The following is a 13,376-nucleotide window of genomic DNA, read 5'->3' on the forward strand; positions in this document are numbered from 1 at the left end:
ATATTAGTATCAGGTATCGGGACTTAGTATGCAGTCGCCCTGGTCAGCGAAGATGTTGAATTCGTCTTAGCTAATATTATATTATGACAACCATATTGGAATTTGGGCAGTTTAGAAATTCAAAGTGAGGTACATTTACCAGAACATTAATCATGTCAAACCTGTAGTATGTAGATAGACCAGTAATTACAATATAAGTTGGGATTGAATGTTCTTCTAAAAACTTAAATTGTTCTCTCATAATGATATTAAGCTGACTTTGCATCACCTAAGTTGGACTGAATAGTAACAATGCACTCGTCTTATACAAGATGACTTGGCATTCAAAATCTCTAGAAAGGACCCCAAAATAATGGCTGTAATAGATTTGAATCAGTTTGAAATGTAACAACACTTACGAACGAACACATGAACCAAGAATAGTGGCATTGTGTTCACCTGGTTGAACATAATGAAATACGATTAGTATGGAAATTTAGCATAACTTGCAAGTGCTGGGGACTACTAAATATAGAGGTATTATTTGATATGTAGCTGAAATGTTGAATAATAATTCTAAGGGGTACTAGAACGTATCATACTACTACTTTATATATTGCCATGGAGCTTTTTCTGAAGTTTCAACAATCAAAAGCCATAGTGGCAAATTCGGAATTCAGTTTGTATTGAAAAGTTGGTTTTTTAGACAGCTGCATGAAAGAATACGTATGCTGTGAAAGGTCAAGATAACGAACAGTGATCAATCTTATAACTCCTATAAGCAATGCAAAATAAAGAGTTAGACAAACACGGATCCCTGGAAATCCCAGAGGTGGGATTAGATGGCTAAGAGGAGTAAGTATCCCCTGTCGATCGGCCACACCCGCCGTGAGCCTATATCTTGATCAAGTAGATGGAGGTGTTCGTAGACAAAATCACTGTGCCCAGAGCAGCCTACCATTCTGTATGAAACAGGTCAGACAGTGTTTGACTCTATGATAGCTTGTATTGGCAAATTGTTATATCGACTATAGAATTTGGGAAATGATGATATTAAACAAGGCTGTTGAAAACCCTGCACCCTTGCAAAACGTGCACAATGTATTTCAATGTTGAATTGAAGGCCACAATAAGAGATTTTTCTTCTCATGTGGAAGCGTATTGATAAATTCTGTTTCGCAACAGAAATGGGTCAGCTTATGATAGGTCACAGTTTATGGCATAGGTATGTTGGAAGACCTGATCCCCAAATATTGTCACTGAGGAACTCCAGCATCATCCGTGTTAACCCAACTATTTATTTTGTGCTCCTTGTTATGAGATTGATCACTGTTCGTTATCTTCACCTTTCATTCAATAGCAACTTCAGGGTAGAATCAGATGGTGATCAACAAAGTAATTTTTGAATGACTGATCAATAGATAAGAAATATTTTTGTTTTCCATTTTTACTGAACAATTAAATGTCTGTGTACCTTCTCATGAGGAAATGGTCGTGTAAAGTTTTGAAAAGTTATACGTTTTGATGTTCTTGACTTGGTTTGGGATTTCAAGTGTTTGCCCAAACTATCTACTTTGTATTGCTTGTAGGAGTTATGAGATTGATCACTGTTCGTTATCTTCACCTTGCATACTAAAAGTTCTTTACACCCTTTTTGCATATGCACAATACGCTTGGTTGATTGATTGGTTAAGTATTGTTTAACGTCCCTCTCGTGAATTTTTCATTCATATGGAGACGTCACCATTGCCGGTGCAGGGCTGCAAAATTTAGATATATGTTCGGCGCTTACGGCCTTTGAGTAGGGTGGGATCTTTATCATGCCACACCTGCTGAGACATGGGACGTCCGTTTTTGCGGTCTCATCCAAATGACCGCCCCATTTAGTCGCCTCTTACGACAAGCGAGAGGCACTGAGAATATACTCTAATCCGGATCCCCAGATTCTTTTTCACAACAATTAATATTCCCGTGAAGAGTGAAGATGGAAGCTGGTTTATATCTTTGAGGATTTTTGTGAAGTTTTGGAATCTATTATAGGGACGTTAATTCATATGCATTCGTTCCATTGACCAGGATATAAAAATCATTTAAACATGATACAGATTTTGAAGAATGTCGTTTTTCAAAAGGGAACTTGAAGTATAAGTTGACGTTTGATTACCAATCGCTTAAGATTGCAATAATGAGCCTTCCAAACAAAGCCAATGTTGTTACGAGCTTTGTCAGCTTGAAACAAAACATAATACTCGTGTAACATATCTAATTCTTTTATCACATCTGGTTTACTAAACACTGAAGGATAGATGATACGTACTGTTATTTCCATATGTCTAATGCACAATCCACATGTAACCTATCTAATTCTTGTATCATAGATTATGTAATCTGGTAATCAATAAAATATCGACGACACACTAGCTAGATTTTCATTAAGCCGCATGGACACGGGGAGGGGATAAGTTATCGATATAATATCGTCATTAGATATGTTCATCTGAATCTCAACTGAACACATGGTAAGACAGGCGAGTCAATTAGTAACCAGCCTATCCCATTTTTGATTGACAGAGACGGTCGTGATGTTCATGCCTTGTTTCAATACATGTTTTATACCTGGATACAAAAGTACCCGCGTATCGTCATTTGTTAATAAGATATTGAATGTCAAACATGGTTAGTGATGCAAAGGCATGCTTTTCATCTAAAGTTAAAGCTGACATGAATTCTTAAATATAGTATAATTCTATATGTCCGCCATATTTCTTTGCTAATCCGCCATATTAGTTGGATATTCTATTGTTATATGTATCAGGGTTCGCATGGTATATAAGGAGACGAGTTTTGCTACGCTTCACTTCACATCAGTGTCTCCGATTTACCTGTGCGGGTAGCTTCGACAGGTAACACGTACATCCCCGAAACTAATTTATAGGACATAACGAAGAAATGAAATCACGTTTTGAAACACCATGCAGTGCTCAAAATTACAATAAACATATCGTACAGTAGTAAATCATTCTAAAAGCTTTGGATAAATAAATATAGAATGCCTTTTCTTTACGTGAATGTGCGTACATTTGCAATAAATATGCCAAAACTATACAAAAATGCGGAGAAATATTTCATCTATTATCTAGATCTATTGATAAAATGGAATAAGCAAAGAGTATACAATCTATACCATTCACACTCACTTCAAGCAAAATGCAAATACATAAATGCTACTGTATATATAAAGAAGACATGGTCATGTATGCTCGCCATGAAAAAGCATCGAATGCGGACGACTATTTACCTGGGTCTACTCGTAATATCTGTAAAGGACCGAAGATGTACGTGTACACTTGTCGAAAATACTCAAAGTAGAAGTAAAACTCCCTTTATTAGCATAATGTATGAAACAAAACGATACACTCTATTTGTATTCCAACAGTAAACAACATTGTCCATTGTACAGACTGCGACACACTTAGCCCGTGCCGACCAACTATCTTCAATCAGGGGAAGTATCAGAGTAGAATATTTACCCTGTATTGTGCATAAATCCTTATACTGTATGATTTACTTGTCAGAGTATTGCAGATTTATAAATCAGGAAATCATGTAGGTACATAAATTGTTTGTGCATAGATAATTTGCATATATACAACACCGCACGAGTGTATGGGATGTGAGAGAGAGAGAGAGAGAGAGAGAGAGAGAGAGAGAGAGAGAGAGAGAGAGAGAGAGAGAGAGAGAGAGAGAGAGAGTTCAAACAATGATCTTGTAATAATCGTGCTCTTATTAAGAAAATGATATCGTTAATTCAATATAAGGGAACAGTAACTCAGTATTGCTCTCATTAATTGATAATACAGATTTTTTTTATTCATTTAAAGCACACAATAATTAAAAAAAAATTAAACATATCTTTAAATAATGTTATTTTCAATTACTTCATTTTATGCTAATTCGGCGCTAAATAGATCTTGTATATATGATTACCGTCAAGCGAAAACCACCCTTAAGTGCATTGTGACGTTTATCGAGAAATCAAGCGGTAAAGTCGACGTCACGTTTTTACGATATGACGGCATGATTTTCTGCAACGTTGTTTTTTCAATCACATGTTAGGCGCTTCCTTGAGAAGTCATGGAACTGTCAGTACGCACTTTAAAACACACAAGTTTCATTTATCTGTTATATATATAATTATTATATATTATATCGGTTTAAGTGTTTAGTATTGATGTTAATTAGTGCTATGCATATACTGGATTTTCGTCGAAAATAAAAAATATATTTACAGGTATTTCCCTTTCTTCGGGAAATACAGGTAAAATGAAAATCTATAGAAATGAAAATATTTCACCTGACATCCTAAATTTATGTGTGACATATACCAAACAGTCATATTTTTAAACAGACATATTTTTAAAGTAACGTTTATCTGGGTTTACGCCCCCCCCCCCTCCCCTATTTGAAATATTAGATCGATACAATATGAGTTGCATGTATATAAAACAGTCGTCCGATTGTTGTGCTACCTGTTGGTGTACTTTCTGCGGTGTTTACAAGTTTTACAATATGTACTATTCCTTGATTGTGAACGTACATATGTATCTTACAATGCTGTAAATATGTACAAAATAGCATCGAATCTACAGCGATACGTTTAGTAATAATTATGTCGCTCACCTTTTGTTCGCACGTAAAAAAAAATTTAACAATTGTATTTTGGCAACACTAACCTGAAATTATAAAATGTTTTGTAAATACTAATTTATTTCCGAAATTAGAAAAAATCAACTTGTAGATTCTGCGTTCTGACCTGTAGCTTTACTCTTTTACACACACACATCTCTCTCGAAAAAAAAAAAATGCTTGACAAATAATTGAAAATATTTCTAAAAACCCGATGATCAATCAAATTATTGTATTTCACTTATGACGGTTAATAAAATATTTTGTAAAATTTTTAGGATCTAGACAATATCAACAATGAATATTTTCCCATGAAAAATCTTACTAATCAGAACGCAGGTGCGTGTTCTATTAACGAAAACAGTGATGACGGTGAATCAGACGATATGTCAACCGATTTAGAGGCCCGGGTACACATGTTTGGGGAAGGGATTGCCAACTTACCCCATGATCCTTGTACAGAAAATGTGAAATAACGATCTTTAATTGAAAAGGGATGCGGGTGTGCGAAAAACTGTATTTCTACATTTAGTTTTTCAGACATCAGAGAACACGCTATTTCCTTAACTGAGATGACAAAAAATGAAAGACTTTCATATTATGGCGAAGTTTATAAAGATAAAATCTAAATGTAGACAGTCAAAAGATGGAGATTCAATTATAAAACGTCTTCGATACATTAAGTTTGTCGACAAACTTTTTTGATAACACACAGCATTGGCGAGTTTGCATTGAAATCTCTGATACATCATCTGATCACAAATGGGTTGGTTTCAAGAACTCATGGAAATAAACATAGGCGGCCTAAGAATGCATACGGTTTTGATGTTTTGAGGTATGTTCCTCAGTTCATATCTAGTTATGCCGAAGAGCATGGTCTGCCTCAGCCGGCAGCAGTCAACAGGAATATCGGTGTACACATAATTCTACCATGCAGTGAAAGCAAACAGTCCCTGTACAGAATATACGAAGATGTTTGTATCGATAATGACAAGACAGCAGTAGGGCTACCGACGCTCAAAGGCATCTGGCAGATTTGCTGTCCAAATATAAAATTCATGTCACCCAAGACTGAAGTATGTCCTATCTGTGAACAACACAAAGATCACATTCAATCGGCCATGACAAAAAAACGACAAGTTAGCTGCTCTGGACAAATATAATCTAATTAAAATCAGATCCTAGGATACGCTCACAATCGCTTACACAGAGTATACGGCGCGGATCTAAGAAGTATGATTTTAATTAGATTGGGTCAAATATAGTGCACATTTGAATGAAGTGAAAGTAGAACGACAGGTACCTTACTATAAATAAAATTCACTAACCACTAAAGTGTGAAAAAATATCTTATAAAATGTATTAAAATACTGTATTACAGCAAGTGTGTTTAAAATCCGTTGTTGTAAATACTGTGATATTTACCGATAATAAGAACTGCATGAGCAACCAGTCCTGGTACAACCAACTTCGCCGATGTCAACAGAGCTTAACCATGTCCATTTATATACCTTTGATTACTCGCAAGCTGTATACATGAAAGGTGAAGATCTATACGGAACAGTGATCAATCTCATAACTCCTATAAGCAATACAAAATAGATAGTTTGGCAAACACGGACCCCTGTACCGCACCATTTTTGTCAAGTTGGACCTCTCTACTTTGCTACACCTAGAAATATTCAGTTGTTTGGAGTTGCTATAGAACGTAGCTTCTTGATTATTTCTGTGTACTTCCGTTTCTAAATTTAGACAATTTAATATTTTCTGGCGAACAAATAGTATTTAGAAATAGGTTTTGTAAATCACGTAGGTCAACTTCCTAGTAGATGAGGATTCAACACCGGGAAAAACGGAACACACGCCAAGGTCGCTATTAGCGTAATTTCTATGCTTCATTTTTGTTTTGAGAATTTTGGACTGGGTGAAAAAGAATGCCACCTACAATGTGATAACGCTTCAGGTTAAAATCCAAATTAAATAATTAAAGATAGTAATGACGAAATAAGAACGATTGTGTAGTTGCACATGTATTATGGGTCTTTCAATTTTTAAAGAAGCATTTTCATTTTACTTTGAATGAGAAAACAAATATAAATTCATGTTGACGTACTTACTTTGTAGAACGCTGAGTGACAAACACCCCCAAATACATTTGCACATGCAAGTCCCATACCATGGCAAAAGCTTAGTGGACGTCGGGTCAGTGATTTTTGGGGGCCCATTTTGGGTCTGAATTTCGGCCCTTTCCCCTCCTAAAAATTGTCAATTTCCCCCCAGTTTAGCTTGCATTTTCCCCAATAATGAAATTATGAAAGGAAAATGTATTCGAAAAAAATAAACGTTCGATGTGAATTATATACACAAGACTTACATGTAACAAAGTGTTATGGGAATGATGATTTGGATAGAATAGTTGAAAATTTTAGAAGGTTAAAGAAAATTAGATGTGTAAAATAAAGATAATATAATGTTTGATATGATTTTAAAACTTATTTACGATAAAATTGATTTTTTCCAGTTCGACTAAAATGTCAACTATTTTCCCCAATTTGAAAGCCACAGGACCCATGTAAAAATGTAGAAAAATCACTGCGGGTTTGTTTACTTAAAAAATTATACAGAAGGTCTGAGGTTGAATCTTGAATCAGTTAGCATCCGTAGTCAGAAAAAGCGGGACATCTATTAACGAAGTGGTTGTATTCGGTGGTGCTGATGGAGAATGGCTGGACTGGAAAACATTCACATCCAATTATTTCATTCCCTTCAAGGGCATTAGAAAATTCAGACACTTTGTTTTCCAAGCAGATAAGCCAGGTAGAATACGCTATTTAAAAGAACGTTGGGTGTTATTTTTTTTTCACATAAGAAATGGATTGTAACAAGTCTGATTTATTATGTTACCACATATCGATTTTTCGGCTGTTACATGTAACACCAATCCTGAAAGGGGATACATTGTAGTTGGGTGATATGTGTGGATGTTGGGGGGAGGGGGTTGCGGCGACTACGGTATAATTCGCTGACTTGCCATCTCAACAAAAAAATTCAAACCTTAATCATTTTCAAACAAGGTACTGGTACATGTATATATAATATCCTCTCTGAATTAAACTCTTATCAATGATTTACATTTCTCCTATATATTGTGCACATTCTTCTACCGGTATTGCTGTAGCTAAAGAAGTGCCAGACTCACCCGGAACAGAACTAAAACTGCTGAAAGAAGGCGTGGATATAGATGCCATCCTTCCTCCAAGCCATTCCGGCAGCTGGTTTAACCAGAGAGAGAATGCAATACCTGTTTAAATTTATTAGACCTATTGTCAGGGCCCCGTATAAGGACGTAGTCGCCCCCTCTCCCGACACCCAGGGAGAATAAAAGACTATAAAAACTAGCCTATTTTGAATCTGTCATAATCTAAATAATTGTTTGAATGTTGATAAATGTATACCTATATATCAGATGATAAAAAAAAATTCAGACTCATGTATTTTGATTACGTTTGAAATAGTAACAAAACGTAACAAAATACAACGTAAATTTCCAAAAATCAAACGACTCGATGCAAGTTTTTACCAAGTTTGATTGGGATTTTAAGGTCATTATCATTGGGCTGTAACGTAATGTTACATATCAACAGAAAGAGGAGAAATTCTTCTATATAAAACATTTAAAAGGTGAAAAAGTGATATTTTTCACTTAAGGGTGGTTTTTGCTTGACGGTAATCATATATATATATATATATGTGTGTGTGTGTGTGTGTGTGTGTGTGTGTGTGTGTGTGTGTGTGTGTGTGTGTGTGTGTGTGTGTGTGTGTGTGTGTGTCATTTTGCTTTATTACATTCTGCGTTGAACTCGACGCAAATTGTAGTAATGCAAAATGTAATAATTGAGTTTATCATATGCGTAGTTATTAAGCACATAGATTTTTTTTTTAATTCAAACATATTTTACTGAGAAACTCAACAGGATTGGGCAACAGGCATAGCCTATGTAGGCCCTCTCCCAAATACAAAGGTCAAGTACAAAGGTACATAGAATCGTGTCTGTCCCCCACTTTTGATAACAATATCCATTTTTTGTTATTTTGTTTGGTTTTTCGTTTTGTTTTGGGGGTTTTTCCGTCACATTCAACAATTTTTCAGTTATATGGTGGGGCCCAGTTTTTGTTGGTGAAAGAGAGAAACCAGATACAATGTACCTGGGAAGAGACCACCGACCTTCCGAAAGTAAACTGGGAAACTTTCTCACTTACCGGCGCGAGCGGGTTTCGAACCCGCACCGACAGAAGTGAGAGGCTGTTATTTTGTAATGCATGTAAAAAATATATTGGATGACAACCCTCCTCCCCCCAACTTGACCCCAGCTTGAAAGTTCTGATGTAATAGTCGAAGACACACACCCCAGTGGTGGATTTAAGGGGGAGGGGGGCTCAGCCGGCGCGCCCCCCTAAAATTTTCAAATTTAAGGTAAATTGTGGTATCTTGTTTAGGAAAATGTACTAAACGATAAAAGAAGCAATAATTTCTTCCACTCCCGGAGAAATAAATGACAAAATCTTTTGCTTTCTTGAATTTCGTTATCGGGAGAACTTATTTTTTTCCAAAACCCTTTGAAATTTGCGTCATTTGACTAATTTCACCTTATCAAAAATGATAGAAAATAGTACAAACGACTTAAATAGGAGACATATTTCATACCCTATAAAATTTGTAAAATCCATGAGCCCCAGACCCCCTGCCTCATAAGGTGCCCCCCCCCCTTAACCGCAATTCCTGGATCCGCCCCTGCACCACCACCAATTAAGAAAATGAAGATATTATGAGGCACTCATACTAGAGGACTCTAACTACCCCATCCCACCCCCAACGATGGAAGAAAATGAAGTGTAGGGGGAAATTATTGAGACAGTCAAAGTAAAAGACTCTTTTAACCCTTCACCCCCACATTAGGACTTTGAACATCGGATAAAACATCTTGGTTTGTTTGGGCTTTTTGTTTTATTTCATTGCTGTTTTCGTTCATCTTTTTTAATTATTATTTTGAATGGCAAGAAATTTTGAAGAATCCAATTTTCCATTTTTTTCTTCCTGTTGTACCCCCCCCCCCCTTGAAAAATGACGATACATGTCTGGTTATTACATGTACATTTTGCTTTTCGACACATGCATGCATACTAATTGTATGGTGTAGAATTGCACCCTTTATCAAGTTTCCCTTCATTTACACAGTGTAAGGAATGGTAAACCAAAATCACAAAACAAAATGCATAAAGGCCAAGATAGTTTTAAGCGTAGGAACTTTATTCACGAATACATACATACATGTATTCAGAAAAATCGCATGCATGCATTGCAGGACTATAGCATATGTGTGTTTTAACGTTTCTGTAACATGCCATAATGATTATTTGCATTTCGTAGATCTGGCGCAATGGATATATTCTGAAATTAGACATACCGCTGTGCGTCAAAATTTCAAATTCAAATGTATTCGATAAGATGTTAGCATTCATAAATCAGTAAAATTCGTGTTGAGGTTTTATTTGATATGATACAGTGTCAATCTACTGTAATGCATTAGTAGGATATGCAAAAGGCAAGAGTATAAACATTTTCTAGTATCGATATCTATATGATCACGAAAAAACATTATGTAATTTATATCCGGATTCATATGTCGATTTAGATATCAATAAAAACAAAGCTGCATAGTTTGGGGGAGGGGTTCTAATGAGTCTGATGAAATTAAAAGAAGGAACCCCACATTTGCATTCAAACTAGATGTACTTCAAAACGAATTAATTTCTGCTCTGACTGAAAGCATGATTCTAAATTCGGGAACGAATCTTGCATACAAAATGATTAATAGGGGAACACATCAATTCGAGCTCCTTTGGAATTTAATGAAATGCAGATATGCACATTTCAACACGAATTGATATGTTGTTTCAGGCACGTATACAGGGGTTGGGGTGGGCAGGGAGGCTGGGCTGGTCTGCTCTCCCCACTTTTTTGACAATTTACTTTTTTCCGTTATTCTAACATACAAAGTCAGTATTTTCTACATGCACAGTTTAAACTGGTATTTTTTTTTTAATTTGCAATGAATTCAATCATAAGCATCAACTCCTGTAAGTTTTTGATATATTGTCAATAACAAATTTTTAAATAGCTGAAAAGTTTTAATGCCTGTAAGCTTATATTTATATAATTTTCTTTCCTTCTGTGAAATGATATATTGTACATCGAAGTAGGACTCTCTCTCTCTCTCTCTCTCTCTCTCTCTCTCTCTCTCTCTCTCTCTCTCTCTTCAATCAATGAATATGGACATACAGAGACCGTAAATAATTATGTGGTTCCAAAGAAACAGTAAAACTATATTTTCGTTTATATATTTCCTTTTGTATGTGTCTTTGTGTAATCAACTGTTTATTATGGATTGCAAATGTAATACACGCATTTTTAAACAGATGTGTATTTTCGATCATTATTCCCTTATTTGTATATCCAAGTTTGTATATGATCATTGATAAATTTTGAATTGAGCATGCAATATATCCAACCAGATGCTCAGTGTATATGATTAGATTCCCGATTTCTATAAACTGCAAAACCTCGACCAGACAAGCATTCAATACAGGAAAAATTTTCGACTCTGACATCTCCCCTGATTAAAGACACCATGTTTGGCACGGGTGAAGTGTGTCGCAGTCTGTATAATGGAATGACAACGTGTTGTAAAGTTCTAACGAGATACAAATGGAGTTTCATCATTTTGTTTCGTGGATTTATCAGAATAAAGAGAATCTAATATTTTCGGTAAGTGCACATCTCAGATACCTGTTGAATAGACGTCCGTATTTGATACGGGGTTGTTTTTTTTTTTTTGGGGGGGGGGGGAGAGGGGGGGGCGAATATGCCATGTGCATTACATATTATGCATATGGCATGGACCTGTATTTTGCAAGAATTGATATCAATAATATACTTTATGCTCTTTGCTTATTCCATTCTATCAGTAGGTAATTGGCAAATGATTTCTCCGCATTTATTTCATAAGAAACTGCAAATATTTGCATGCACTTGCAAGTATACAAGAAAAGCTTCTTTTTTTTTTTTTTTCTTTTTTTTTTTTTGCATTTTTTTCTAAATTATTTAAACTTTCGGAATGTTGCATTGGTATACAATACATATTTTGTAATTTTGAGCAAAGCATAATGTTTCAAAATGTGATTTTATTTGTTTCGCATTCCCTATATATTACAATCGGAGATGTGCACTGGTCGAATCCACCTAGAAAAATCACTCAGGTGTGACAATTACATTTGGGGTATATACGGGTAGAGTAAATTAGGCTACCTGAAAGAAATATGGCGGATAAGATGAGAAAGGTGTACGTATTTATTAATTCATGTCAGCTTTAAGTACCGTGCTATAATTCGGTATTTGTATTTAAAAGGTAAAGCAGGCAAGGAAATACACGGTTGGTTTGCGATGCTTATGGGTCTTCCGAACCATCTTATGCCCAGGTTAAATTCTGGGATGGGGAATTCAAACGCGGTAGAACGTCTTTAGAAGATGAAGCCAGATCTGGACGCCCATTGAAGGCAATGGATGAAGAAATGTGTAAGAAATTTCGGGATCTGGTATACTCTGATAGGCGACTTCAGGTGGAAGAAAACGCGCGGGCATTAGGCATTTCACGTGGTAGTTTTTCAACAATCTTGCATGATCCTTTAGGTAAACGTAAGCTAACAGCCCGTTTGGTCCCCAAATCCCTTAGCGATGAACAAATGGCAACCAGAAAATCAGTATGTAATGCCTTGTTGAAGCGTTTTAAGTCAAAAGATGATTTTCTGTTGCATCTGGTGACTGTAGATGAGACTTGGGTTCATTATTATGAGCCAGAGAATAAAGCTCAGAGTTGTCAGTGGGTAGGGCCTGGGTTCCCCGACGCCAAAGAAGTTCAACACGCACCCATCTGCTGGCAAGGTGATAGCCACATGATTTGTGGACGCAAAAGGCGTTATTATGTTGGACTTTTTACCCAAGAGAAGTACAATAACTGGGGTGTACTATACAAACTTGTTAGACCAGCTGAGAACCGCCATCTTTGAAAAACGTGGAGGTAAACTCTGTAAAGTTGATTTGCTGTAACAGGGCAACGGGAGAGTCCACACTTGCACATTTACAATGGGTGCTGTAGAGCGAAACGGGTATGAATTAATACCACAGCTTGCCTATTCACCTGACCTAGCTCCTTCTTCCTATTCCCAAACTTGAAAAAGGATATCCGTGGACGGCATTTCCGGTCTGACGAAGAAGTCGTCAGGGCAGTTGAGGAGTGTTTCAATTGAAAGGACCCTGATTTTTCAATTCTGGGCTGATTGCACTTGAACACCGTTATATCACACTAGAGGGCAATTACATTAAAAAAGAAGAGGTGAATCTCAACGAAAAAGAAGTTAGGCTGGTTACTTATTGACTCGCCCTCGTATTTTACTTACGACATTTTTTATCAATTTCGTCCGAGTAGTCCCCGCAGTCATTGCTTCCGTCACATGTTAGATTGGAGTAAATGCACTTATCATTGAAGCATTTAAATTTGTTATCGCCAATGCCTACAAAAGTGATGTATTCATTTTATAAACATGCATGTCATGTCAAACATTTGGTTGAAACAAGATACTTTGGGCATCTCTTA

At 36.2% G+C, this 13,376-nt stretch overlaps 1 protein-coding gene across 5 annotated transcripts in view; it reads right to left on the minus strand.

Annotated features, from left to right (window-relative positions):
• LOC125673947 (low-density lipoprotein receptor-related protein 2-like) overlaps window positions 1-13,376 on the minus strand; it is a 47,587-nt gene that overhangs the window by 22,176 nt on the left and 12,035 nt on the right. For all 5 annotated transcript variants that reach the window (XM_048910916.2, XM_048910915.2, XM_048910914.2 and 2 more), the window contains one exon: window positions 13,180-13,293. In XM_048910916.2, coding sequence (XP_048766873.2) covers window positions 13,180-13,293 — 114 coding nt within the window. The remainder of the gene's footprint in view (window positions 1-13,179; window positions 13,294-13,376) is intronic.

The sequence above is a fragment of the Ostrea edulis genome, chromosome 3, assembly GCF_947568905.1.
Source record: "Ostrea edulis chromosome 3, xbOstEdul1.1, whole genome shotgun sequence".
NCBI classification, from domain to species: domain Eukaryota; kingdom Metazoa; phylum Mollusca; class Bivalvia; order Ostreida; family Ostreidae; genus Ostrea; species Ostrea edulis.